The sequence below is a fragment of the Bos mutus genome, chromosome 10 (genome assembly GCF_027580195.1).
Source record: "Bos mutus isolate GX-2022 chromosome 10, NWIPB_WYAK_1.1, whole genome shotgun sequence".
In the NCBI taxonomy this organism is placed as follows: domain Eukaryota; kingdom Metazoa; phylum Chordata; class Mammalia; order Artiodactyla; family Bovidae; genus Bos; species Bos mutus.
Genome location: NC_091626.1, coordinates 53,703,825 through 53,729,566, shown reverse-complemented (window position 1 = coordinate 53,729,566; position 25,742 = coordinate 53,703,825). Strand labels below are relative to the sequence as shown.

The 25,742-nt window shown below is 36.1% G+C and overlaps 2 protein-coding genes across 6 annotated transcripts in view; one reads left to right on the top strand and one right to left on the bottom strand.

Annotated features, from left to right (window-relative positions):
- CCPG1 (cell cycle progression 1) overlaps positions 1-169 on the top strand; it is a 42,077-nt gene extending 41,908 nt beyond the window's left edge. Inside the window, exon 12 of the mRNA XM_070377931.1 lies at positions 21-169. Coding sequence (XP_070234032.1) covers positions 21-37 — 17 coding nt within the window. The 3' untranslated portion in view covers positions 38-169. The remainder of the gene's footprint in view (positions 1-20) is intronic.
- Positions 137-25,714, bottom strand: PIGB (phosphatidylinositol glycan anchor biosynthesis class B). Of its 5 annotated transcripts, XM_070377937.1 has the most exons (13): positions 25,443-25,553; positions 25,123-25,280; positions 22,565-22,695; positions 22,030-22,149; positions 18,470-18,574; positions 16,786-16,916; positions 13,890-14,030; positions 12,557-12,608; positions 7,453-7,664; positions 6,480-6,544; positions 2,978-3,191; positions 832-1,012; positions 137-503 (listed from the first exon to the last, which is right to left on the bottom strand). In XM_070377937.1, the coding sequence occupies exons 3-13, from the start codon at positions 22,571-22,573 to the stop codon at positions 366-368; spliced, it is 1,368 nt and encodes a 455-aa protein (XP_070234038.1). In that variant the 5' UTR covers positions 22,574-22,695; positions 25,123-25,280; positions 25,443-25,553; the 3' UTR covers positions 137-365. The 5 variants fall into 5 exon arrangements, with proteins under 5 accessions (XP_070234038.1, XP_070234035.1, XP_070234037.1 ...); XM_070377934.1 differs by lacking the exon at positions 25,123-25,280 and having other exon boundaries at positions 25,443-25,714; XM_070377936.1 differs by lacking the exon at positions 25,123-25,280 and having other exon boundaries at positions 16,786-16,805; positions 25,443-25,714.
- Between the last annotated feature and the right edge of the window lie 28 nt (positions 25,715-25,742).

The following is a 25,742-nucleotide window of genomic DNA, read 5'->3' as shown; positions in this document are numbered from 1 at the left end:
TGTCTTTTTGTGGGTTCAAGAGCCCGTTGATTTGTGAAGAATTTGCTGCCTTCTTATGAACTTGCTGACTTGTTCTCTTGTGAAATTTCTTGCACATCTGAATACTGTGGAAGAAACAATAAAACTACACCATGAGGAAAACTAAAGGTCTTTATTTAAAATCTGGCATTGCATTAATATATGATTTTATATTGTGATTTTTTTCCCATACATTTCCTCAGTAGTGCTGTTTGGTAAAGCAGTTCATAGTGGTTTTGGCTAGTTCCATGAGTTTTACCCAGTATTTAGTAGCATCTTTCAGCAACATCTGAATATTTCTGCTCAGCAATCTCTATTTCTCTAAGATCTAAACATAGTTCAGAATTTCATCTTTGGTTGAGTTTCCCTTTTAACTTCCGTTCATAGACGTATATGTGACTTCCAGTTCGACTCTCCGGAAAGTGAGTGTGGAAGAAAACGGCAGTTCTCTCATAGTTGTTTGAAATTAGGAAAGGACTTATTTCCTAGAAGGAAATAAATGTTTTTAAGCAAATAAAAGCCACCTTTTGTTGAGTACTTTTCATGAATTTAAGAATGACCTATTTGTTCTTCTGCAACTTTTTTCTTAATAAAACAATGCAATTTCATAATAAAATAACTCATGGTAAGTAACACATATTCCTTGGTAGTTCTATAGAACTAGGGCTGATTTTGACCAGGGAAAAGACCAGTTAATAAAATATGTGTTGTAAGGGACCATTAAAAAAAGTGATATTGTAAATTTATCTGAGTGTTTGCTAAACCTGAGGTAAAATAAAATACCAAATTATACCTTTTTTCATATTCCCTTACCTCCTCCAAGACGCTGAAGATGATCAAGTGAGTAGGCAGTTGTGAATCATTTTGAAACTCCATATACAACCACTTTAAGGGATTTAGATAAAACATATCTGCTTCAACTAGATAATCAGTTTTTCCAGTCAGGTCTGGGGGACACTGGAGAAATCTCATTGGAAGTGGGTAGTGGACATGGCTATAAAAAGAAAGTTACCGTTATAGTTACAAGAAGTTAAAAAAAATTGTGACAGTTTTCAAATTACACTTAAGATATATCATGTTTACATAACAAAATGTGAAATCTGAATCTAAACTGGGTTTCACTTAAGGTGAAGAGGCACATCTTTAATGCAGTTTTCTCAAAAAATGGAGACAAAGATTCTTATACAGTGTAGGTAGCATAACCTCAAGTCCAAAGTAAAGAGTGAAACTCCATGTGAAGGTGGGAAGTCAGTCCGCAGCTTGTGGGACTCAATACTCTCTAACATTAGTAGGTGTTCCAGGCACAGGGGCTTTGGGACCAGGTATGTTACTTGTTAATAAGAGAGTAATATCTGGCAAAGCAGAAAACTCGTCATGAACCCGAAAGGATAAAGAATTCTTTGTTCTTTTCCTCTTTCTGCTCTGAATTCTTAAACGACAAGTTTTTCCTATTTCTTTTGTTGTTCTTAAATATTTATATAAGTATGATTTAGTAAAAAGAACAACATAGGTTCACGGATCAAAATCCAAATAAGTAACAGTTTTACTGTGGCATTGGAAGATTAGAGTATATGTAGTCTGTGGGGTCGCACAGAGTCGGATACGACTGAAGCGACTTAGCAGCAGCAGCAGCAGCAGAAAAGGTGGATTTAGCAGTTACTTGGGACATGCAAAAAGCCATGTTTACAACTTTGCCTCAGAAAAATTAATACAAATATTTGATAGAGGTTTATTTTTATCTATGAAATGTGTACAAAGTAAATTTACACAGGATCTTAATATTTCATGACTTTTACAATTTTGAAGATGAAGGTCTTGCTTCAAGGGGAAAGCAGAAACAATTGAGAAAAGGCTGCCAGCCTTATATTTCAGAGGTAGGTATCATACTTTTGTGTGTGTGTGTGCGCATGCTCCATTGTGCATTGTTGGAAAAACCTAAGATGAGAACTAGGTGAACTATGCAAAGCCTAAGATACCAGTCACTACAACCATGTATGGGAGAGCATCATGGTACCTCTAGGATTCCTGTTCTCTGTGGAGTTACCACTACTGAGAATATGGGGAGAGTGAACATCCCTCTCTCAGCTCTAGTCTTTTTTATATAGACTAGATCCTATCTTCAAGTTAAAGGGCTGTTTGAGGTCTTGCATCCATCTAACTGGCTTTTGCTGGACAATCCCAATTTTCCAAAAAAGCCTATTAATGATTGGCATTAATGATTGAGTTAAGCAGAGTATTCCAGAAGTGTTCAATTACTGTAAAATGATACCAACTTTGATACTGACTGAATGTGCACATGGAAAATTAACTTCAGATTAACTCTAGACAGGTAAAGAATTTTCTAAAGGAAAGCTGTTTTTTTTTGTCCTTTTATCCTTATTAGGCAATTGATGTATATAGCTCCCTGAAATACAAGCTTAGTGTCCATGATGTATTTTTAAATGCCCTGCATAATTAAGGCACTTTCACTGTTATTTCCCAGACACACTTAATCCAAGCATTAGAATATCATCTAATTGAATTCCCTAACTTTTACAGGCAAGACAGCTGATATCTAAAGAAAGTAAAAACACTGGTTTAAGACCAGGACAGCAGTCCCCATCAGTAAATCTGGACTTGAATCCTGTGTTCTGAGATCATTTACAAATTATGTAAATATAAGATGTATCACAAAGGTTTGTATTAAGATCAATGATACCTGAGTTTTTTTTTTTTTTTACGAAGAGTACCTTTTAAAGGTAGTATAAAATGCTGTATAAGTTTATTTGATCAGAGTATTTAAATGTAAGTTGTTTTGAATATTAAAGTATATTTAAAAGTGGTATATGATTTTCATTGACATAAACAGGAGTTTCAAATGCCTTATAATCATTTGACCAATTAATTTAAATTCAGGAATCTGAAAGGAGTTTTAAAGTAGTTTTTATAGTCATAGCATTTAGTGAACAACTTTTATTACCTGTAATAAGGGGTAGAATGACAAGGCATCATCATAAGTACTGAAGCTGAAGATATATTTGTATTGTTGTAAGAGAGTTCTTGAATATTAGTCATGACATCAAGAGTACCTCGTTGATGAACTAAACCAGTATAGAGGGCAAGGAGCATATTTGATAAGAACAGAAAACTTAGAGCTGGTTTCTTCCATGTTTTCAAGTTGTTTAGCGAGTATCCTATATAAAGATAGACACATTGAATGGTAACACTGGTAATTTTTTTTTCTTATAGCTAAGTGAATATTAATTGCAAATATAATCTTTAATGGAAGTGTACTACAAGCTGAAATGCTGTCATGGAAAAACATGTAATAAGCATTGGGTCATGTTTGTAATTTCTCTTGACTATTCACTGTCATTGTCCAGTATCATCCAGGTCTTGACCTTTTTCTAGAAAAAGGAATTGAAATATAGGGAATCCAGATTTGAATTCTAGCTTTGGCATTAGTTTCCCCATCCACAACAGTACCTTTTTCAAACAGGGGGAAATGTGTGTACAGCGCCAGTCCTGGTACATCGTTGATAAATATATAGACCTTGCTTTTATTCCATTTACTTCTCTCTTTTATCTCCCAAGCACTAGTGACAGATTGTGTACATACAAGTCTCAGTAATTCTGGAGGAAATTTAACTATGTATTATTCTTAGAAAAATATACCAGTAGGCTCCTGGGAGATTTTCAGTGGTCAGTTTGTGAGTGGTGGCATGGATCTGTTTCTGGAAGTAGATTTATGTATGTTTGTTTCTTTCACTGTTGTGTTGGGCAATCTGGAGATGCTGAAAATTAAGAGGGTGTTAAGTGATGCCTCTGAGCATGGTCATTGGAGGGAGGGTACGGGAACCAGTTCTGTAACACTGGTTATCTGACTTTTGAAACAGCACAAGTGTGGTTTGGCTAAAAAGATTAGAATATGGAAAAACAAAGTGGCCTAATCAGAGACAAGCAGGTCTGCAACGGCCACTGTAGTAAAAACAGATTAAGCAAAAACCCAGCCCAGAACTGGAAACAGCTCAAATGACAAGTTCACTCTAAGAATTTCAGCATTATTAGACTAGTGACACCTTTCTTCTCCAGGTAAGGAAACTGAGGTACAAGGTTATACAGTTCACTAAGGATCAAAGCCAACATTCTGATCTGGAATTAAGGTGTTTTGGGTGGGATTGGGGAAAGTTCAAATTAGGCAAGACAAGTTACTGTAGATTGAAAAAAACAGCTGTAGTTATTTCTCTTCCTGTGTCTTGTCCCCACACTAGCCTGAAGTTTGTCCTCTTAATTTAGCTTGGCTTTGTGACTTGGTTTGACTAAAAGAATGTGGTAGAAGTGGCAGTGTGCCGGTTCCATGCTTGGGCCTCCCTTGGATCCCTGCCTACACCCAGCTTGTTCAGCACCAGATAGCCTGCTGGAGAATGAGAGCCCCCAACAGAGGTGAGGTACCCTGACCAATAGCCAGCTGAATCCCAAGTATGCGACAGCCCAGCCTAGTTCAGCAGAGCTGCCTACCTCCTCCGCAGCTGATTATATTTGCATAAGTGAGCTCAGTGGAGAACTACCCACCTGAGCTGTCAATTTGTAAATAATTGTAAGCCACTGAGTGTTGAGGTGACTTGTTACACTGCAATCGCCAATAGAATTGTCATGTATATATAAAATCAGGTTAATATGGGTCACATAAGAATAGAGTAAAAACAGATTTGAGGTACAATATAACTCAAGATTTCAAGTGGCTAGAAAAGAAAATTGGGCCAGAAAACTGTGCCATTTAAAACATCTGGAACTCCAAGGAGACTGTTGTCGGAAATCATTCTTGAACATCCAGACTTTGGTCTAGGTGAACTCACTACTTAACTAGTCTTGTTGTTGGAACTCGGCATAACAGTTCTAATTCTTAGTGAAAGTACAAGTCTCCAAGGAATCAGAATTTTTGGCTCACTCAGGAACCTTAGGTACACGTGTCTGAGGGAAAAGCTCACATCCTGTGAGAACATCAGGGGTTTTTCTAGGTCTCTGTCCTTGAAGGATCTGAATGGACACAAGATGGAAGAAAAGCAGATTCTTTTCATTAGAAAGGTGTCTCTACAACCCACATGAGCATTTTATCTCAGTGTTTGGGACTGGAAACAGGTTACCAAGACCCTCCCACTTAAAGATTCACTCTCTTGGAATGGGAATGAGGATTTAGACAACTCAGTCTTTAAAACACTCTATTAAAGACACAGAGCAGAGAAATAGAATGGTGGAAAAAACAGATTATAAAAATGAAATGTAACCAAGTTCCTAAATTAATGAAACCAAAATGTGCACAGAAATATTTGTCCTCCAGTAGCATCTGGCAGTGTTCACCTGGGTGAAAAGTAAACAATTGTAACTAACTCAAGTGGTTGTTAAAAAGAAAAAAACTAAATCTGAATAGTACTTTATGAACAGAATTGTTCTGTTAAATGATCCCACTATTCTAAAGACTTGCCAAATAGCTCTTAGACTTTTATATTTTTGTGTCTGCATCTGTAGATGAAGTATGACTATATAAAGATATTATATGACACTAACTTTCATTTTAGTACTTTAGATATTTCAAATATATAGATATGTATGTTTGTGTCTAAAGAGAGTACATACAGCTGAGATATGGGAGATGATATTTATACTTGACCAAAGAAGGCTACTTAATGAATTTGGAGGGTTTTCTGTTTGTTTGTTTTTTAAGTAAAAAGTTTGATACCATTAATGCCCTCATTTTTATGAGCCTCCAGGTCCAGTTTGATTATCATTTCTTCCTTCCATAGTCCAGTGATTTTTCTTTTTTTAGTGATTAATATTTGAAGCAAGCCAACAAATCATTCTGAATTAAACTTTAAGTTAATAAAGTTTCAATTCATAAATTTTCCAAACCAACATAAAAATTCATATTTTCCAGACCTTAGTAATATAAAACTTTTAGAAGTCACATGTAAAAAACTTACTGCAAAGACCTAGTGGAGATACGGAGAAAGGTGGCAAATGAAACCAGAGGTGTGAATCACGTTAAAAACTGCATATGCGTTGGGACTGAGTCTTGAAAGGATAAATGTATATAAAGCATTAAAAACTAGTTTCAACATTAATTTTCCATTTGTGGAATGTAAAACTTGTAGTTTAACCATAAATTTAAATTAGCTATTCTGAAATAGACGTATTACTTTTTAGTGAAAGATTTCTAACAGCCAGAAGGACCACCATCAAAAGGTGCTATAGATGCTGGATCCTTGTATTTTTATCTCACTTTACAGGACACAGGAAAAAGGGCATTTAGGGAAGAAAATGGATATTTTGGCTACAGAAAGGGAAAGCTGCAGTAATATAATCAATTTGTAATTAAGGAGCAATCCTTACTTAGCCTAGTAGAAAATAATATTTTAGAGTTTAATAAGCATTGATTGTCCTTGGTTTATTATTGTTTTTTTTCTCTATTTTACAAAAATACTTACCACAGAACACCATACAAAATGGTAAAACTGGATAGATAAACCTGAATTCTTTGTGGCTCAACATGCTATAATAAAAAGAAGATATTCAAAGAAGATATTATTTTCTCATATTAAATGATACTTTAAGAAATTAATGTATTTAAAATGAATATAATTAACATGATCTGTTTTTGTAATTATGAGACTGAATTTCATGCTTCAGGAATCAGTCTATTTTTCAGTTATATGGTGGTGATGATGTGTTAAAAGTAATGCCAACAGTTGATGTCAAAGTGAAATTCTAAAGTACAACTGCATTCTAAAAAAAGGGATTTCTGTTACCAACGCAAGTAATATTACTCAAATTTCAAACAGAAATGTACATTTTCATTTAGAATTACAGTACTTAAAATTGTGGTGGTTTCTGTTTTTTAAAAGCAAATACAATTTTCAACCTCTTAAAATTGAATATAATATTATTAAGCAAACTATATGTATCAGAAGGGCTTCCCTGGTGGCTCAGACTGTAAAGAATCTGCCTGCAATGCAGGAGACTTGGGTTTGATCCCTGGGTTGGGAAGATCTGGAGAATGTATTAAAAGTATTCAGATGGTCTGAGCATCAGCATTTGTTTGATATTTAAACGCTAAGTCGTGTCCGACTCTTTCCAACCCTATGAATTGCAGCCCACCAGGCTCCTCTGTCCATAGGATTTCCCAGGCAAGAACACTGGAGTGGGTTGCCATTTCTTTCATCTTCCCGACCCAGGGATTGAACCCACGTCTCTTGTGTTACAGGCGGATTCTTTACCACTGAGTCACCAGGGAAGCCCTGAGAACCAGCATAATCACTGCATTTTCAATCTGCTAAATAATCCCCACTAACAAATCATAAGAATTAATGAACCTGCAAAAGATAAATAGTTTACCTTTCAAAGAATTTAATTTCTTGGTAACATTTAAAAAATGAACTATTTGAACAAATAAAATCTTACCTATAAACTAGTAGTGTCCATAGCACAGTCACCAAAAATATCCTGTACCTCTTTGGGGCTAGAAAGCAGCCATGAATAAAGAAGGGTAAGTGAGTACCCAGGACAGCTGGAAATCCTTGACTGAAGTACCAGTGCCATGGATGAGAACCATAAAATGATCCCAAATCCTGTAGTACATTGAATTTCAAAAAATTGTATTGAACCAGAGTCCACTGGGATAGTTGAAGGAAAAAGAAATAGAAATGTGTTAATGCCAAGTATGGGTTTTTGGCCTTAGGGAATTTGGCATAATCATGAAATTAAATCAGAATGAAGTCTGAATACTAGGTAGTTTACATTGATAATTTTGAATATGTAATAATTCTTTTTTATACTGTTATGGTTTATAATAGTATACTGAATACAGTTCCCTGTGCTATATAATAGAATCTTGTTTACCCATTGTCCATATAATAATTTGCATCTAATCGTAAACTTCCAATCCAACCCTCCCTCCACCCTCTTCCCCTTGGCAACCACAAGCCTGTTCTCTTGTCCCTGAGTCTGTTTTTGTTTCACAGATAGGTTCATCTGTGTCCTGTTTTATAGATTCCACATATAAATGATAATGGTATTTGTCTTTATCTGACTGACTTCATTTAGTATGATCATCTCTTGTTGCATCCATGTTGCTGCACATGGCATTACTTCAGTCTTTTTTTATGGCTAAGTAGTATTCCGTTGTATGTTTATCCATTTATCTGTCAATGGATATTTACATTGTTTCCATGTTTTGGCTATTGTGAATAATGCTGCTATGAACATAATGGTGCCAGTATCTTTTTAGATTTAAGTTTTGTCTCGATATGTGGAAAAAGTCCCAGGAGTGGGATTGCTGGATCACATGGTAATTCTGTTTTTCATTTTCTGAGGAACCTTCATACTGTTTTCCATAGTGGCTGTACCATAAGCTTACATTCCCACCAAAGGTGTAAGAGGGTTCCCTTTTCTCCACATTCTCTCATGCATTTGTTAATTGTAGTTTTTAATGATGGCCATTCTGACCAGTGTGAACTGGTACCTCACTGTAATTTTGATTTGCATTTTTCTAATAGTGACGATGAACATCTTTTCATGTACCTATTGGCCATTGTATTTCTTCTTTGGAGAAATGTCTGTTTAGGTTTTCTGCCCACTTTTCGATTGGGTTGTTTGTTTTTCTGTTGTTGAGTTATATGAACTGTTGGCATATTCTGTAAATTAAGTCCCTTGTTGGTTGTATCATTTGCAAATATTTTCTCCTGTTCAAGTTGTCTTTTTGTTCCTTTTTTATGGTTTCTTTTTGGGTATTTTTTTTTTTTTAATTTATTTTAATTGGAGTCTAATTACTTTACAATATTGTAGTGGTTTTTGCCATACATTGACATGAATCAGCCATGGGTGTACATGTGTTCCCCATCCCCATTTGTTTATATTTGTTTTTATTTCTGTTGCCTTGGGAGACTGACCTAAGAAAACATTGGCATCATTTATATCAGAGAATATTTTGCTTATGATCTCTTTTAGGGAGTTTTATCGTGTCATGTCTTATGTTTAAGCAGCCATTTTGAGTTTATTTTTGTGTATGGTGAGACAGGGTATTCTAACTTCATCAATTTATAGGTAACTGTCCAACTTTCCTATTACTAGTTGCTGAAGAGACTGTCTTTTTTTCCATTGTATATTATTACCTCCTTTTTCAAAGATTAATTGACTGTAGGTGTGTGGGTTTATTTCTGGGCTCTCTATTCACTTCCGTTGATCCATATATCCATTTTTGTGCCAGTACCATGCTGATTTGTTACTGTAACTTTGTAGTATTGTCTGAAGTCTGGGAGGGTTATGCCTCCTACTTTGTTCTTTTTCTGAAGGATTGCTTTAGCAATTCAGAGTCTCTTACAGTTCCATATAAATTTTAGGATTGTTCTAGTTCTGTGAAAAATGTCATGAGTAATTTGATAGGAGCAGTCACATTAAATCTGTAGATTCTCTGGGTAGTACAGCCATTTTAACAATATAAATTCTTTCAGTGCAAGTGCATGGGATATCTTTTCTATTTCTTTGAATCATCTTAAGTTTCATTTGTTAATGTTTTATAGTTCTCAGTATATAAGCCTTTCACCTCCCTGGTCAGGTTTGTTCCTAAGTATTTTGAGTGGTGTGATTTTGAAAGGTATTATTTTTTTTACATTCCCTTTCTGATATTTCATTGTTAGTGTAAATAAATGCAAAGGATTTATGTATGATAATTTTGTATCCTGCTACCTTGCTGAGTTCATTTATCAGTTTAGTAGTTTATGTGTGGAGTCTTCAGGGTTTTCTATAGATGGTATCATGTTATCTGCTATAATGACAATTTTGCCTCTTCCTTTCCAATTTGGATACCTTTTATTTCTTTTATTATCTGACTGCTATGGCTAGGACTTCCAGTACTGTGTTGAGTAGAAGAGGTGAGAGTAGGCATCCTTATCTTCTTCTAGATTTTAGTGGGAAGGCTTTCAGCTTTTCACCATTGGATATTAAATTGGCTATGGGTTTGTCATGTGTGTGTGCTCAGTCACTCAAGTCATGTCTGACTCTGCAACCCCATGGACTGTAGCCTGCCACGCTCCTCCACCCATGGGATTTTCCCCAGGCAAGAATACTGGAGTGAGTTGCCATTTCTTCCTCCAAGGGGATCTTCCTGACCCAGGTATTGAACCCACGTCTCTTGTGTCTCCTGCATTGGCAATCATATTCTTCACCATTGAGCCACTTGGGAAGCCCATGGGTTTGTCTTAAATAGCTTTTATTATGTTGAGATATATTCCTTCTGTACCCACTTTGGCAAGAGTTTTTTTTATCATGAATGTTGAGTTATGGCAATGCTTTTTCTGCATCTAGTGAGATCATGTGGCTTCTGTCTTCTGCTTATGTGTCGTATCACATTGATTTGCCTATGTTGACCCATCCTTGTGAACCTGGGATGAATCCCACTTGGTCGTGGTATACAATCTTTTCTGTGTGTCTTTGGATTTGGTTTGCTAATATTTTGTTGAGAATTTTTGCATCAATATTCATCAAAAGTATTGGCCTGTAATTTTCTCTTTTGGTGATATCTTTGTCTAGTTTTGCTTCTTAGAATGTCTTTGGGAGTGATCCTGATCAGTATAAGCTCTTCACATGTTTGGTAGAATTTGCCTGTGAAGCCATCTGGTCCTGGACTTCTGTTTGTAGTGAGTCTGTTTACAGATTCTGTTTCTCCTCTAGTGATTGAAAGAGCACAATTCAAGAAGTGAATCAATTTCTTCTTGATTCAGTTTTGGTGGACTGAATGTTTCTAGAAACTTGTCCATTTCTTCTAGATTGTCAGATTTGTTGGCATATAGTTGTTCATAGTATTATGTTGCTTTGTATTTATACAGTATCAGTTGTTAACATTTCCTTTTTCATTTCTTAATTTATTGGGTCCTCTGTCTTTTCTTCTTGATGAGCCTGGCCAGAGGTTTGTCAATCTTGTTTATTACCCTTTCAGAGAACCAGCTCTTGGTTTTACTGATTTTTTTCATCTCTTAATTTTCTCTCTGATCTTTATTATTTCCTTCTTTCTGCTGACTTCTGGTTTTGTTTTTCTTTTTCTAACTCTTTTTACGTGGTAAGTTTAGGTTGTTCATTTTAAAATTTCTTTGTTTTTTGAGGAAAGCCTGTATCACTATGAACTTCTAAGAACTGCTTCTGCTGCGTCCGATTGATTTTGTATGGTTCTCTTTTCATTATCATTTATAATAACAGTGAAATCATTTATTAACTTTTTAAAAGTATTAATGTGTTCTTTGCAAAACACTAGGTTTTTGAGATTCAAGAGAGTATAATTGTTTATGCCCATTTTGACAGTGTAGCATGTAGACATAAAGAATTAATGAAAATAATTTTTATATGTTTGGTACCCATATTAAAAATTTTACTGTAGTACCATCTTATGGCATCACACATTACCTATTAAGATAAAGCTATGAAAACACTGCACTTTGAATTACAGCATAACAGCATCAAGTAGGTAATAACAACAATAGCAGCTAACATTAAGTGCTCACTTTTGCCATGCAGTGTTGTAAGTATTTTACATGTGTTATCTCATTTAATCCTCCAACCTTAAGAGACAAGTACCACAATTATTTCCAGATAAGGAAACTGGCAAGAATAACTGGTCCAAGATCTTACATCTTAATACACTAGGCTTTAGACAATAGCATCTGATTCCAGACCTATAAGTGACTTAAAAACAGGGAACTAAAAATCAACCAGAGGCTGTTACCAATTAAATTAAACTTATTACCATTATTATTAGATTAAATCTATATTGATGCTTTTGAACTATGGTGTTGGAGAAGACTCTTGAGAGTCCCTTGGACCGCAAGGAAATCGAACCAGTCCGTTCTAAAGGAGATCAGTCCTGGGTGTTCTTGAGAAGGAATGATGCTAAAGCTGAAACTCCAATACTTTGGCCACCTGATGCAAAGAGTTGACTCACTGGAAAAGACTCTGATGCTGGGAGGGGTTGGGGGCAGGAGGAGAAGGGGATGACAGAGGATGAGATGGCTGGATGGCATCACTGACTCGATGGACATGAGTTTGGGTGAACTCCGGAAGTTGGTGATGGACAGGGAGGCCTGGCGTGCTGCGATTCATGGGGTTGTAAAGAGTCGGATACGACTGAGCGACTGAACTGAACTGAACCGATTCTAAATCTATTACCAATAAGATTAAACCAGATGCTTAAAGAATATTCTGGTTAAAATGAATTCTGAATAATTGAAGTTAACTAAAATCATTTAAAAGTTAACCTTTATTGTTACAAACCTGACAATAGTACTTTAAATGGATTTCTTAGAACTTCAATTAATACACAATTCTGTTATATGGAAAGTACAGCAAAGTGAACCAAAGGCATATGCTACTAGCTTTTCCCTAATATATCCCATATCATTAAAAAAATGGCTTGCCTATGTTTCTAAATACTCATGGATTAAAGAGTAAGGCTGAGTTTTTAGTGTAATAAAGTGACTATATTAAAGTAACTTAAAAAAAAAAGGTTAATTTTACTTACTTGACCAAAAAAAATACGATCAATTATCAGAGACAAACTCAAAGTGACAAATCTGGAAAACAAAACAGAATGGTGACTAACACTTTGAACATACTGAAAATCCAGCAATGGCATATGACTTAGTGGCATATAGCATCAAAAGCCACTTTAAAAATGCTTCAAAAGTTTCTCCAGCTGAATATGGATTTACACGTTTTGAAAGATATTTCATTGAAAAAAGCTGTATTTAAACTTTTTAAAAGTAATAAATTCTGTATTACCTATTGCTGCATAATGAATTACCACCAAATGTTTTGGCAACCTAAAACTATGAGCATTTATTATCTCACAGCTTCTGTGGGTTAAGAATCCAGGCAGAGCTTAGCTGGGTATCTCTGACTCAAGATCTCATAACTTTTTAGGATACTGACTGGGTCTGTAGTTTCAGCTGAAGGTTCTCATGATTTTTCCCTACAGCATGCATTGTCACTTCTCAAGTTTTTCACACATAAATTAATCATAGTTTTTAGCTGTCCCCCCGAACTGGAATGTATAATTCATGAAGGAATGGACTTTGTTTTGTTAAATTGCTGTATCTCTAGCATCTGGAACAGCACCTAGCACATATCAGGATTAAATATTTGCTGAATGAATGCTTTACAATCAAAACAGTTAATAAATCTGAGAAATGACAATAGTGGCAACTTAGCCACCATGTGATTTTGTCCTTTTTTAATAGCTACCAGAAATAGCCTGTACAGAGTGAATACTAATATATTAAAAAGATCACTGTTTTAAGTGTCAAAGTGCATTCATTCCTTCAATGAATAATTATTTTGTATATTCCACTAGGTACCTGGTATAATTCTGATCCTAGGAGCTCAAAATATAGTTAGAGAACCTGGGCTTCAATCCCATTTTCATCATAGCAACCCAGTGACACTGGCTAATTTAATTTCATCAAGCCCTCCATTTTCTGTATCACAAAGTAAAAACACACCTACATTGCCTAGATCCAAGAATTGTGAAATCAGGTAATATGTGAATATATATTGTATGGTTATCATAAAACCCGATACAAATGTGAAGGAATCAAATATCCTTAAAATATATTTGAAAAATATTTAAGAAATAAAGCATAGGAAAGTTCTAATTTAGAAAAACTCCCAGGATCATTTAAGCAAATTAAAATACTCAGAATCACAACTAAAAATATAAAATTGGAAATACTATGTTTCCTTGGTCTGATAATTCTCAGTGATATTAGAAGATATACCTGACTAAAAAGATGTAAAATCTTGTTCATAATCTTTAATTTATTAAAATTAATATGATGGATTGTAGCCATACTTACCCTACAGGTAAAAACTGATGCAGAATAAGATCAAGCTTTCTCTGTTCTTGCCAGAAATGTCTGAACAGCAAAGGTATCCATGGAATAACAGCTGTGGGACGGATTATGAAGGCAAGTGCCACCAGGGATGAGTACTTCACACTATACGTAAGGAAAAGGTATTATTAAGACAACTTGGAAGTGAGTTCAGAGGTTATCTATTTACTCTGTGGTATTATATATATTTATTTTTTTAATTAGAGCATTTTCTTTTTGGTATAAATAGCTATCTGAACATGGGGAACTTACCTGAACTTTATGGTTCTTAATTTTTCTTGTCCATAAAAAAGAGGTAGTATGTAAGGTCTTTTCCAGCTTTACTTAATATTCTAGTATTTCCAAGTAAGAAGTTATTCTAATCTTAATGTTAGTTTTATTTACTGAGAGATATATCAACTTTTAACCATAAAACTCTGTCAAATCCTTTTCTGGTGGAAGTGTCTTCTACCAAAATAAAAGACAGTCACACATTTTCTAAGGGAGAAAAAAAAAACTTTTAAAGAACCATTGGGATTATTTAGGCAATGTTGGGCTTCTGGGCACATGTGGTTTTGTTCAGAAAGTAGGCTTGTAGTTTTGCCCATCTGAAAGATACATATATCTGTGTATACATATATAGATATACACCTGATTTTAAAAAAGCTTACTGTAAAAACCTATATGATCATGGATAGAAATGTGGGTTTTTACTATTAGGACCTCTCTCAATAAATAGTTGAAGGAGAGCACCTAATAATTTAATCATCAAGGCGACAGACAGTGGCAAAAGAACTTTATGGTACTATGATATACCTATTGACTAATAAGTAACTATAAAGAAATTTCCAATGTTGGTGAAGATGTAATAGGGATTTCAAGTTCAAATTCTTATGGAGACCAGGTAAGTAATAAAAATTTGCATGGAACCTCCAATAGTGTCATGAAGGAAGCTTGGCCCAGAATGTTGCCAGGCCTTACATTTTTTCAAGAGAAACTAGAAATCAAGATTTTAGGTAAGATCTCCCAATTTAAAAAATTTGCCAAGTAGTTAAGGTAAAGAACAAAAACACTGAGCAGGTGAAATAAAACACCTCTGGCTTGGTCTGAACTTGTAGTCAGCCTAATTGCAAATTCTGCCATAGTGAAACTACCTAGAGGATGCCCAAATGTATCTAGTCCTACCTAACCTCACTCCAAATTTTCCAACTTGGATTTCTTACTCCTTTCTGAATATTTCTACATAATTCTTACTGGAATTTAAAATCAAAGTATATGAAATAAACCCCTTAACTTTCTCACAAACCTGTTTAGTGTCTAGTATTTAACAGTATCACTCATTTTCTGTCTAAAAATTTGGAGTCACCTTAAATCCCAGCTTTTCATCCGATACATCCACTTTCCTTCTCATTGCCATGATTTTACATCAAGTCTTCTCACTTGCCTAAAATCTTCTCATAGTTGTGTCTCCTGTTTGGAATCTTTTCATAGTCATTATTTCTAATTTTGCAGAAATATTTCTTAGTATCATTGTCACCGTCAATACTTACTCAACACTTACTGTGTAATAGGACACACTTGTCTACAGATTCTCATTTAATTCTTGAAAGTGGCTCTATTCTCATTTGATAGAAATCAATGTTTATACATCCTCATCTATAGGTAACGAAAGTGAATGCCTATTCTAGCAGTCAAGAGTCTTAATGCAGAAATGATGTTATTTGGTTTGATCCTCAACAACCTTGTATATAAGGAAGAATGGATACTAGCTTCTTAACTAGATTCCCAGATTTTCTAGCTTTCTCCCTTTTAATATATCCTCAGTATTGCTACTAGGAGAGAATTCTAAATCAGGTTTAATTGTGTCATGCTTCTCAAAGCTACTGGTACCCTGCTACTTACAAAATCTGAATTCTGGAGAAGGGCAAAATGCCATGATAGCCTCATTCCTCTCTTCTCCCACACATTAGCTCCTCCAGACAACCTGCCCAGAATACAGTGAAACCCTATTCTGATGTTCCTTTTTCTTAGTATTTTATACCAATTTATATAAACCCAAACCATGTCCATGTATTTTCTATTTGCCATCCAGGATCTACTCTGTTCTTCACCTGCCCAGAGTGTAGGGAGGGTGACCTATTGGACTGTATCAGTGGGCTGCCTTGCTCTTTGGCTTCTCTTTGACTGGAGGGCAGAAGAGTCAGTGTATGTTTTTCACCCTGCTCTTACCTTGCTTGGATAAAGGCTGGCTGTACCCCTCTATTGTTGGGGTCCTCTCTAAAAGAGTTCTAGGGATTTCAGTAACAGTTTCCTCTCCTTACTCCCTGAGGCCAAAGGATAACAGAAACTTCTGTGTGACTAGCCCTCAGGTACTATGCTATGCTATGCTAAGTCACTTCAGTCGTGTCCGACTCTGTGTGACTCCTAGACGGCAGCCCACCAGGCTCCCCCATCCCTGGGATTCTCCAGGCAAGAACACTGGAGTGGGTTGCCATTGCCTTCTCCAGTGCATGAAAGTGAAAGGTGAAAGTGAAGGCGCTCAGTCGTGTCCAACTCTTAGCGACCCCATGGACTGCAGCCTACCAGGCTCCTCCATCCATGGGATTTTCCAGGCAAGAGTACTGGAGTGGGGTGCCATCGCTTTCTCCGTCAGATACTATGGTATCCCCTTACTAGCTTTTCTAAACATTGTTTATACCTTTGTAAACAGTCCTTTTATTAAACTCTCTTTCCTGCTGTAATCAACTGTGAATTTGTGGTTCTGATAGCCTTCATGAATACTGGGGGAGTCCACTGGATATTGCAGTATATTAATAATTTAAGATTTTTCAAAACCATGCTTTAGAGTTTTGTACATAATTGTAACAGTACTGTAACTCACCTGTTCATAGACTTTGAACCCTCCAAAGGATAGTAGAAAAGTGCAATTATAGTGAGAACAGTTTCCATGGTGTTTGTAAGAGTTCTGGTACAGCAATACCACGTGAACCAAGAGCATAACTGGCAAAAAAACTAAGAACAATTATAAGCAAATATATACGGAGTAGGAAATGGAAAAGCTTAGTATTATCTTTAAGGAAAATAGCAAGCAAGTCTAATGTTAAAAATGGGCATGCCCAAACGTTTTTAAGAAGTTATATCAAACACATGTCTATGATAATCAGATCTATATTTGTTAAAGTTAAGTTTATTCTTTCAGGTACATTTCATTTGATTTAAATCTCACTTCACACTAATAAAAGATATAAAAAAATGCAGATTCCTTGACGGCAGAGTTTAAAGACTGAAATTCATAGCTAGAATTTAATAATCGGTATTACTCAAATTGTAGTATATTACTGACAAGTATTTTCTTGATATTTTTATTGACCTGATTTGGAATGTCCTGTTTCCTGATGGGAAATTGAAGACCACACACACACATAAAGTGACTTACCAGGAAAAAGCATTAAATTCTAATTTGGAAATTGACTAAATTAATAAACTACTTTTAGGTAGAACATGCAAACAGAAGCATCATTAAGTCTGAAAAACAAATACCTTTAAAAGAAACTTAGTTGCTTCAAGGATGTTAAAACATGTCATACCAGCTTCCTCTCTCTTCCAATACAGACTTTAAAACATGTTCCCAATTAACTTCTTGTGAAGTTAAAGGCTCTTCCTGAACTAGACGATCATAGTACTGCCACTTTGGAGGAAGGATTTTAAAGGCATTATGTCTCTGATGTTTTAGGTTCAGCCTTGGGCAGTGTATATAAGCACAAATTAAAGAGACTGACTTAATCCTTGAAGGACTCGATTGCTAAAGAAATCTGTCTTTAATGCAAATCAACACACTATCTGCAGAAATGTCATATTAATAATAATAATGTTAATTAAATTGTATTTCAGAAATGTGTTGGTAAATTGGTTATCTGGAATTTGAAATATATTTGCCAACAGAAATATAAAAAAGGTAATAAGATTTCTAAGTTGGCTTATATAAGCTTACTTAATTGATAACTCTTTTTAGGATAGTTTAACTGGGAAAATCATTCAGGATTTGAATGGGAGATTGAGAATCTCCTCACTGTGAAGTAAGTCAAATAACAAAAGACAGTCTTCTGTACTTTTTCCATTATTCTAGCCAAAAGTGAAAGAGTGCATCACTGAGAAGAGAATTCTTAGGCCTGAGTTGCAGGTAGTTGGAGGAATAGTGAAAGGATTGTAAACAGCTGAGGTAGTCCATGTGGTAGGCAATAGTTTAGAACTGTTCCTACTGAATATTACGGCAAGTGAGACAAGGACTGAGCCGAGTCATGGTGCTTCCCAAGGCTGTGTCCTAGGCTTCGGCCTCTCTAGGGTTGCAGGGCACCAATGGTTTCTGCCACGTAGGGCTCATTCAGAAGGAGACAGCATGTCCACCTGCATCTTACTGTTCTGAATTATGGAAGTGCCTTTGTAAAGTTGTACAAGTTATCTTCTGAAACTGCCTTGGGAAAATTAGTCATGTTGACTGCCCTGTTCAGGTGCTTCACGCTCACAGAAATGAAGGAAATAGATTTTCTAACGTGTTTTAAACTTACCACCCATCGTGCTACTTGCTGATTTTCTAGTTGCTTCATTAATGAGTAAAGCCTCAAGTCTGCTATAGCAGACAGAAGTGCTTGGGCAAGTCTAGGAATCCAAATCTTCATTAGTTAAAAAAAAAGGTATTAAAAACATCTGGTTAGTTCCCACTTTAAAACCATAAGAAATCAACAGGCTTATCCAACATTGATTGAAAGCCATTCTTAGTTTTAAAAAAAGATGCATTGTTCTGTTCTTCTGCAAAAATAACCTGTTTTTCTACAAAAAAAAAACCTGCATTAATTTTCATGGAAATACCAAAAGATAGCTTTATCTTTCCTGTTCTCTCTATAATATATGTACTACAATACTATTAATTTTAAGTAGCCAGCAGCCCATTTCATTGTGTGAAGGCTCTATTTTAGAAGCACATTTAGTTGTTTTCATTAGCAAAACAGTAGGTAATTTTAAATGAAACATTTACAATACTGTGGGCTAAGTATCATACTAAGTACTTCATGTATATCAGCTCATTCAGTCCTTCTATCAATCCTATGAGACAGGATTATAAATGAGAAAACAGGGACAGAGAGGTTAAATGATATCCGCAAAACTGCAGAGCTAGTTAGTGTGGAGGTCAGGGTTCAAACCCGTCTGCCTGATTCCAAAGCTCTTAGCTACTAAACTACATTGCTTTGCTATCCTGCAATATCAATAATGTGAGTTGCTTCTTTTTTTGTAGTCTATTATTATAGAAATATGGTTTTCAGATATTAAAGAAGAATAAAAAGAAAGTAAATGTATTACAACAATTACAGTTAATGATTCTATATCATACATTAATATCTTTGAGTTTTAAAATGTGTCACAGTTATCATTAACAAACTAAACACTTGCTGGTAGATCACAACTTAATTTTAGTTTGTTCAGAAGATGTGTTTCTAAAAATTTACATGTAAATCTGTATTTTATTGCATCAAACTTCACTAATTTTACATTATAATTAGAGCTGCTTTACTTTTTTTTTTTTTTTTGCTGCTTTACTTTCAATTGTCAGTGATTTCTAACAGTTTAGCTTTATGTCCTTTATCAGTACTCTGTAAGTATATGTTTAAATCATAACGGTACATTGTACTTCATAATTCCACTTAAACTGTGCCCGTAATATACAGTAAAAGGCACCTCTGTACTCACCTTCTGTTTGCCCTGCAAAAGAATCTATCAGCCTCCTCCTCACTTCCCAGGTCTGCAAATACTTCATGTGAAAAGTTAATTTCGCTACAAACTTGATATGAGCTGAGTGTTGAGGTAGCCACTAAAATACTAAAAGAATTCTTGTGCACTGAGAGAAGTATAGTTATTTATGAACTTAATGAGCCACTATATTCTGAGCTACTTGCCCTAGCTTTCAATATTGTGTTCAGTTTCAAGACCCACATTTTAAGATTAGACATTAATAAATTACAAGATGATTATGAGGTTTTAAGACTGGAGATGTTTATCCTGGATAAATAGGACTTTTTGAAGTGTTATGTAAAAATCTTGAATTTAAAAGTAGATAGATTTTAGCTGAACACAAAAATAAATGGAGTTGTAAATTTCTGGTTGTTAGCAGTCTCTCCAGACTTTATCATAATTTTCCAGGTTATAATAAGGCCTTGACAAGAATTAAAGTGTTACACATGGCTGCTGGAGAATAAAATCTAGTGTGATGGAGTAAAGAGAAGATGGAATGTGACAGGAGTGAACCCTGAAGATTAGGCCTTTGTTGGTAGCTTACCATTCTATATTCCTGTTCTTTAAGATCCTGACCCTTCCTTTCCTGAAGCTCCAGGAGCTGGATGTCTGTGTGCCATCTTCTGACTGTTCAAAACCCCCACTATGGTACACTGCTCCCACCGCAACAGGTCTCCCTTTTTATTCCTCTTCTCACAATATTCCAAGCCAGTGCTCTCCAGTATAAATACAATGTGAGCCATATACTGAATTTTAAATCTTATAGTAGTCAAAAAGTGAAAAATGTCAAAACAGGTAAAATGAACCTCAATACTTTTATTTAACTCATTATATCTAAAATATTTCAACATTTAATCAATGTAAAAATTACAGAAATATTTTACATTCTTCTTTTGCTCTAGTTCTTTGACATTTGGTATGGATTTTACACTAAGAGCACGTCTCAATTTGGACTAGCCACATTTCTAGCATTTCCAGTCTTGAGTAGCCACATGTGAGTGGTGGCTTCTGTATTGAACAGCAGAGCTCTAAGCCATCCTTAATTCTGTCCACATACCTTATGAAGTTTAGAGAGAAGTTATCTGGAAAGAGCACTGGACTGTGAATAAGTAGACATAGGATCTACTTTTAGCTTTTAATATGCAGTGACTTTGGTCTGTTTTCTTCATCACTTCTCTGACAACCTTCTGGTTTCAAAATTATATAATCTATTTTAAAATAATCAAGATGAGAGTATGATGACTGACAGAATCATAATGGTTCTCTGTTCAAGTTCTATCTTGAAGACTCCTTCATTCATAATCTAACCTATTTTCTGGGATAGTATATACATTTGCCTAGGCAAATATGAATATCCTGCATATCTAGAAGCTAGTGGGTAGTCATGAGAGATGAAAAAACAATGCACAGTTCCTAACTTCTACATGAGTTAATGGGAGAAACAACTCCTACTGCTCTCAATTTTCCTTCCCTGTGATATTCTCAAATGAAGCATCAATTTCACCAATATGGTCTTTGTTTTTCACTAATGGGTAATTAGGTATCATTGTAAAGGGGAGGGTACAATACAGCCTTTAAAAAAAAGAGAACTAAACCAAACTCCACAACCTCAGTGTCTTTCCAGGCTTCAAAAAACCTTTCAGGATTTGGGCTGCCTTTAGAATTCTGGGCCACTTCCCTAACAGAAAATGGGAAAGGGCCAAACTGTTGAGTCCAATTTGATGATAGCTTAAAGGATGTTGATAATGAGGTTAGAAAAACTTCTGCAACGTTAGTTCTTCTTTTGTATCTTTTCTTGGCCACTGACCCCAGAAATCCATTATCTTGGAATTACAACCCTGCTCACTCTTGATGGTTAATTACTACACACCACAATGACTGTACATATCAATATATTTTTGTCAAGTTAATTTGCCTAATTTTTAATTTCAGCACTAAATCCTGAGTAGGTTTATATGTATTTAGTTTTCATAGGCTCACATAACATGGCTTTATGTTTACAAGTTAAAAAAATAAGATATATCACTTTCTTAAGTGATTCTTTTATGAAGGAAATTTACTTTTAAAGTACAAATAATATATAGTCATTCTGAACATGTGTATATCTTAATAGAATTTCTCACAGCAGAACAGTAATGCTTAACGTTTTTAGCACATATTGAACGCTTACACATCACCGTGTGTCTTTGAACCCTGGGCTTCCCAGATACAGAGTTCAGCAACAGTAGTCTTTTAAAAACAAACTTGCATAAATAATAATTATCATTTAATATTAATATACATTAACCTTAAAGGATGAAATCTGTTAATGACTATTTTGATTACTTTTATTTAAACTTACCAGCAAATGAACACTGTCTTTCCCCAAAAGATGCAGAATCTTGTAAATGCTTGCAAAGATTAAGGGGTAAGTATAACCCCTCAATCTTTCTGTCCATTCCCAGGTCAAATAACCATAATTAGTAATATTAAGGACTAATGTTAAGTAGCATTGAAACAGAACCTCTTTTCATTTCTACATATAAAACTTATTTTTCAGCAAAGAAGCTTAAATAAAAACATAGTATTTTATACAGGGTATTGGAAATAAAAATGTAGTTGGCTAACTAAACAATTTCTTCAAAGCAGGAATGTTTTTTACTTCATCTATATCCTCCACATTACTGAGCACTGTGGGAATATACACCAAAGGCTTAGTACATTAACACCAAAGAAAGTACAGAAGAAATATTAGCCTAAAATAATGGCACTCTTTTATAGGTTAAAATTACTCAGAGAAGATATGGAAAATTGATTGAAAACATGTCAGAGCTGACACAGTTTCTGAGATGAATACACATTTCTAGTCCAGGAATAGAAAACTACAAAGGATATTTGAAAACCATACGATGTGCAACTTCAAGAGACTGCCAGTATTCATCTGGAACAAAACTTGTCTGGACTAAAAAGCAGTTACATATTCGTAATGCTATGATAAACAAGACCAGATAAATGTTTTCACTAAGATCTGAAAAAAATGAACAAACAGGTAATCAGGCAACTTCCACTTGGAGAACAAAAATCTGCTCTGATGGGCCCCTTGCTCAGGCTCTGTTAAAGTGCAGTAGTGAATTCCAGCCCCTCCACACTACTCAAAAGCAGACCTGGGTGGGAGGTTAGACAAAGCGCCATAGCCTCATCAATGGGGGATTACCACTCCTTTCATTTAACAAATCAAATATTAAGATACATTTTGAAAAAGAGATTGGGTTAACTAAGGCCTTAAGCTAATATATGTGTATATAATGAAAGAAACCAGCTAACAAATTACTAACTTCGGAAGCAACATTTTGTATATGTGCATATACTGGCATATAAAATGGTCCTTTGTACACTTTAAATAGTCCTTATTGATGCTTTTGTATGCTAGGCACTGAATTCATTCCTTTACATGCACTATGTCATTTAGTCCTCATTGCTAGGGGGAAGGTAGCATTAGCCCTATTTTATACGAGAAAACTGAGGCTCAGAAGTTAAACTGCCTTCTCCCAAGTTAGAAAGGTTATAAATAAACAGGATTCAAAACCAGGTCTGTATGTTGACTCCAGTCCTCTTAACCACAAATGGACATCTTACACACTACAGATTTTTTAAATGTGAATTTAGCTGCCAACACTTAAAAATCAGATTTTATGTTAACATCTGTATTGTAGCATATCAAAACTCCTTAAGATCTGGCAACATAGAGCTCAACTGGCAAACAACTGGCTGGTACTGAAATATAGGGTCCTTTGACTTCTTACTTGTATTTAGCCTTGCCTCTTCTGTCTCCTGGCAACTTGAGTTTGCAGCCTGCCTCTGATCCACTGTGAGTCTTTTACTATCATTCTGGGTTCCTGCACTTTCATTCCTTATTCTTCAAGAACATTTCCTTTTTTAAAATTGGAGGGTAATTAAAATATTTGTGATGGTTTTGCCGTGCATCAACATGAACTGGCCGCAGGTATAACATGTGTCCCCTCCCTCCCTCCCTAACCCCCCACCCCCACCCCATCCCTCCAGGTTGTCACAGAGCGCTGCCTTTGAGTGCCCCATATCATACTCAGACTTCCATTGGCTATTATTTTACATAGGTAACATACATGTTTCAATGCTATTCTCGCAAATCATCCCACCCTCTCCTTCTCTGGGTCCAAAATGTCTGTTCTTTATGTCTGTGCCTATGCTTCCCTGCACACTGGCACCATCTTTCTAGATTCCATCGTTCAGTTGTCAACATACACATGAACTAATATATGACATTTGTCTTTCATACTTCACTCTGACAGGGTCTAGGCTCATACACCTCATTAGAACTGACTCAAATGCATTCCTTTTTAGAGCTGAGTAATATTCCATTGTGTATGTGTACTATTTTCCAATGGACAACTAGGTTGCTTCCATGTAATAGCTATTGTAAATAGTGCAGCAATGAACATTGGGGTACTTTTTCAATTCAAGACAACGTGTATTTTTCAATTCTGGTTTCCTCAGAGTATATGCCCAGTAGTGAGATTTCTGGGTTGTATGGTAGTTTTATCCCTAGTTTTTTAAGGAGTCTCCATACTGTTCTCCATTGGTGGTATCAGTTTGCATTCCCACCAACAGTGTAAGAAGGTTCCCTTTTCTTCACACCCTCTCCAGCATTTATTGTTTGTAAACTTTTTGATGATGGCCATTCTGACTGGTGTGAGATGATACCTCATTGTGGTTTTGATTTGCATTTCTCTAATGAGCAATGTTCTGCATCTTTTCATGTGTTTCTTAGCCATCTGTATGTCTTCTTTGGAGAAATGTATGTTCATGTCTTCTGTCCACTTTTTGATTGGGTTGTTTGTTTTTCTGGTATTGAGCTGCATGGGCTACTTATATATTTTGAAGATTCTTTGTCAGCTTAATTTGTTATCTTCTCCCATTCTGAGTGTTGTCTTTTCACCTTGCTTATAGTTTTCTTAGTAGTGCAAAAGCTTTTAAGTTTAATTAGGGCCCACTGGTTTATTTTTGTTTTTATTTTCATTACACTAGGAGGTGAGTCATAAAGGATCCTGCTGTGATTTAGGTCAAAGAATGCAGGAATACATTTTAAATGTTTTCACTGGTGCATTCAACACCACGTAGTGCCCCTTGTGAACTTTAATCTTTCAGAAACAAACCTCCCTACTGGACTGTATCTGCTGTCCGAAAACCTTGTTCTCTCCTTTTCTCCTCTTTGTGGCCTTAGGCAGAAAAAACTGTACTCAGAACTGGCCCTTAAATAACAGCCTTCGGCACATACAAGGCACGCAATATATAATGAATGAATGAGGAACCTATCTACAAACCCACTCCGACAGATCAGAATCCCACTTGCTGGGGTCGAGACCAAAGAAAAGGCGGAGGGGCCAGCAGGAAAAAGCAATGTGGCGGGGGGTCAGACCTGGTTCCACTCCAGGAATCAGCCCTCCGTAGATACGAAACTTTGGGAACACTGGGTCAGGGTGGCCACTCCCTCGCTGACTTGGGATGGCCACATCATGCTTATTCACTTCACATGGCTGCGGAAAGCTGGCACAAAACAATGCAGAATACAGTGCCCTGCAAGAGATGGGGATCTAGAATCCCATTTCCAGCGCAACGCAATTTCTTGGCGCACCACGCCCCCCCAACTCCCGGCCTCCCAGTAGATGGAGCCCTCGTTCAGGGTCGCCGATTTCCCGCCATCACCACCCAGCTCGGCGTCCACACCCCCTCACTCACCCCCACAGCGCCCGGTGCTCTTCTGCGGGCTGAGATACAAGGTGGACTTTCTCGTTCGCAGCTTCGTCTTCTCATGAGAGCGGTTCTGGAGACCGCGGAAAAAGAGGCCGCCGCCTCCGCCGTCGTCTCGCTCCATTCTGCATCAGCGTTGAGGTCCACTGGGGACCGCCAGCAGCCAACGTCCCCAGCAATGGATGGCTGAAGCGGCGCTCGTTGCTCTTCCGCCCACTAAGTTTGGCCTTTGTAAGCTGCCGTGCCGGAAGGCGCGAAGATAGCCGGGAAAAAGGCATCTTCGTCCCG

Coding starts and splice junctions, on each gene's coding strand:
- PIGB (XM_070377934.1), bottom strand. CDS start 25,578: ATGGAGCGAGACGACGGCGGAGGCGGCGGCCTCTTTTTCCGCGGTCTC. Junction 22,696..25,442: donor GAGCACCGGGCGCTGTGGGG/GTGAGTGAGGGG, acceptor CATTTTTTTCAG/ATCTTAGTGAAAACATTTAT. Junction 6,545..7,452: donor TGGACACTACTAGTTTATAG/GTAAGATTTTAT, acceptor TTTTTATTATAG/CATGTTGAGCCACAAAGAAT.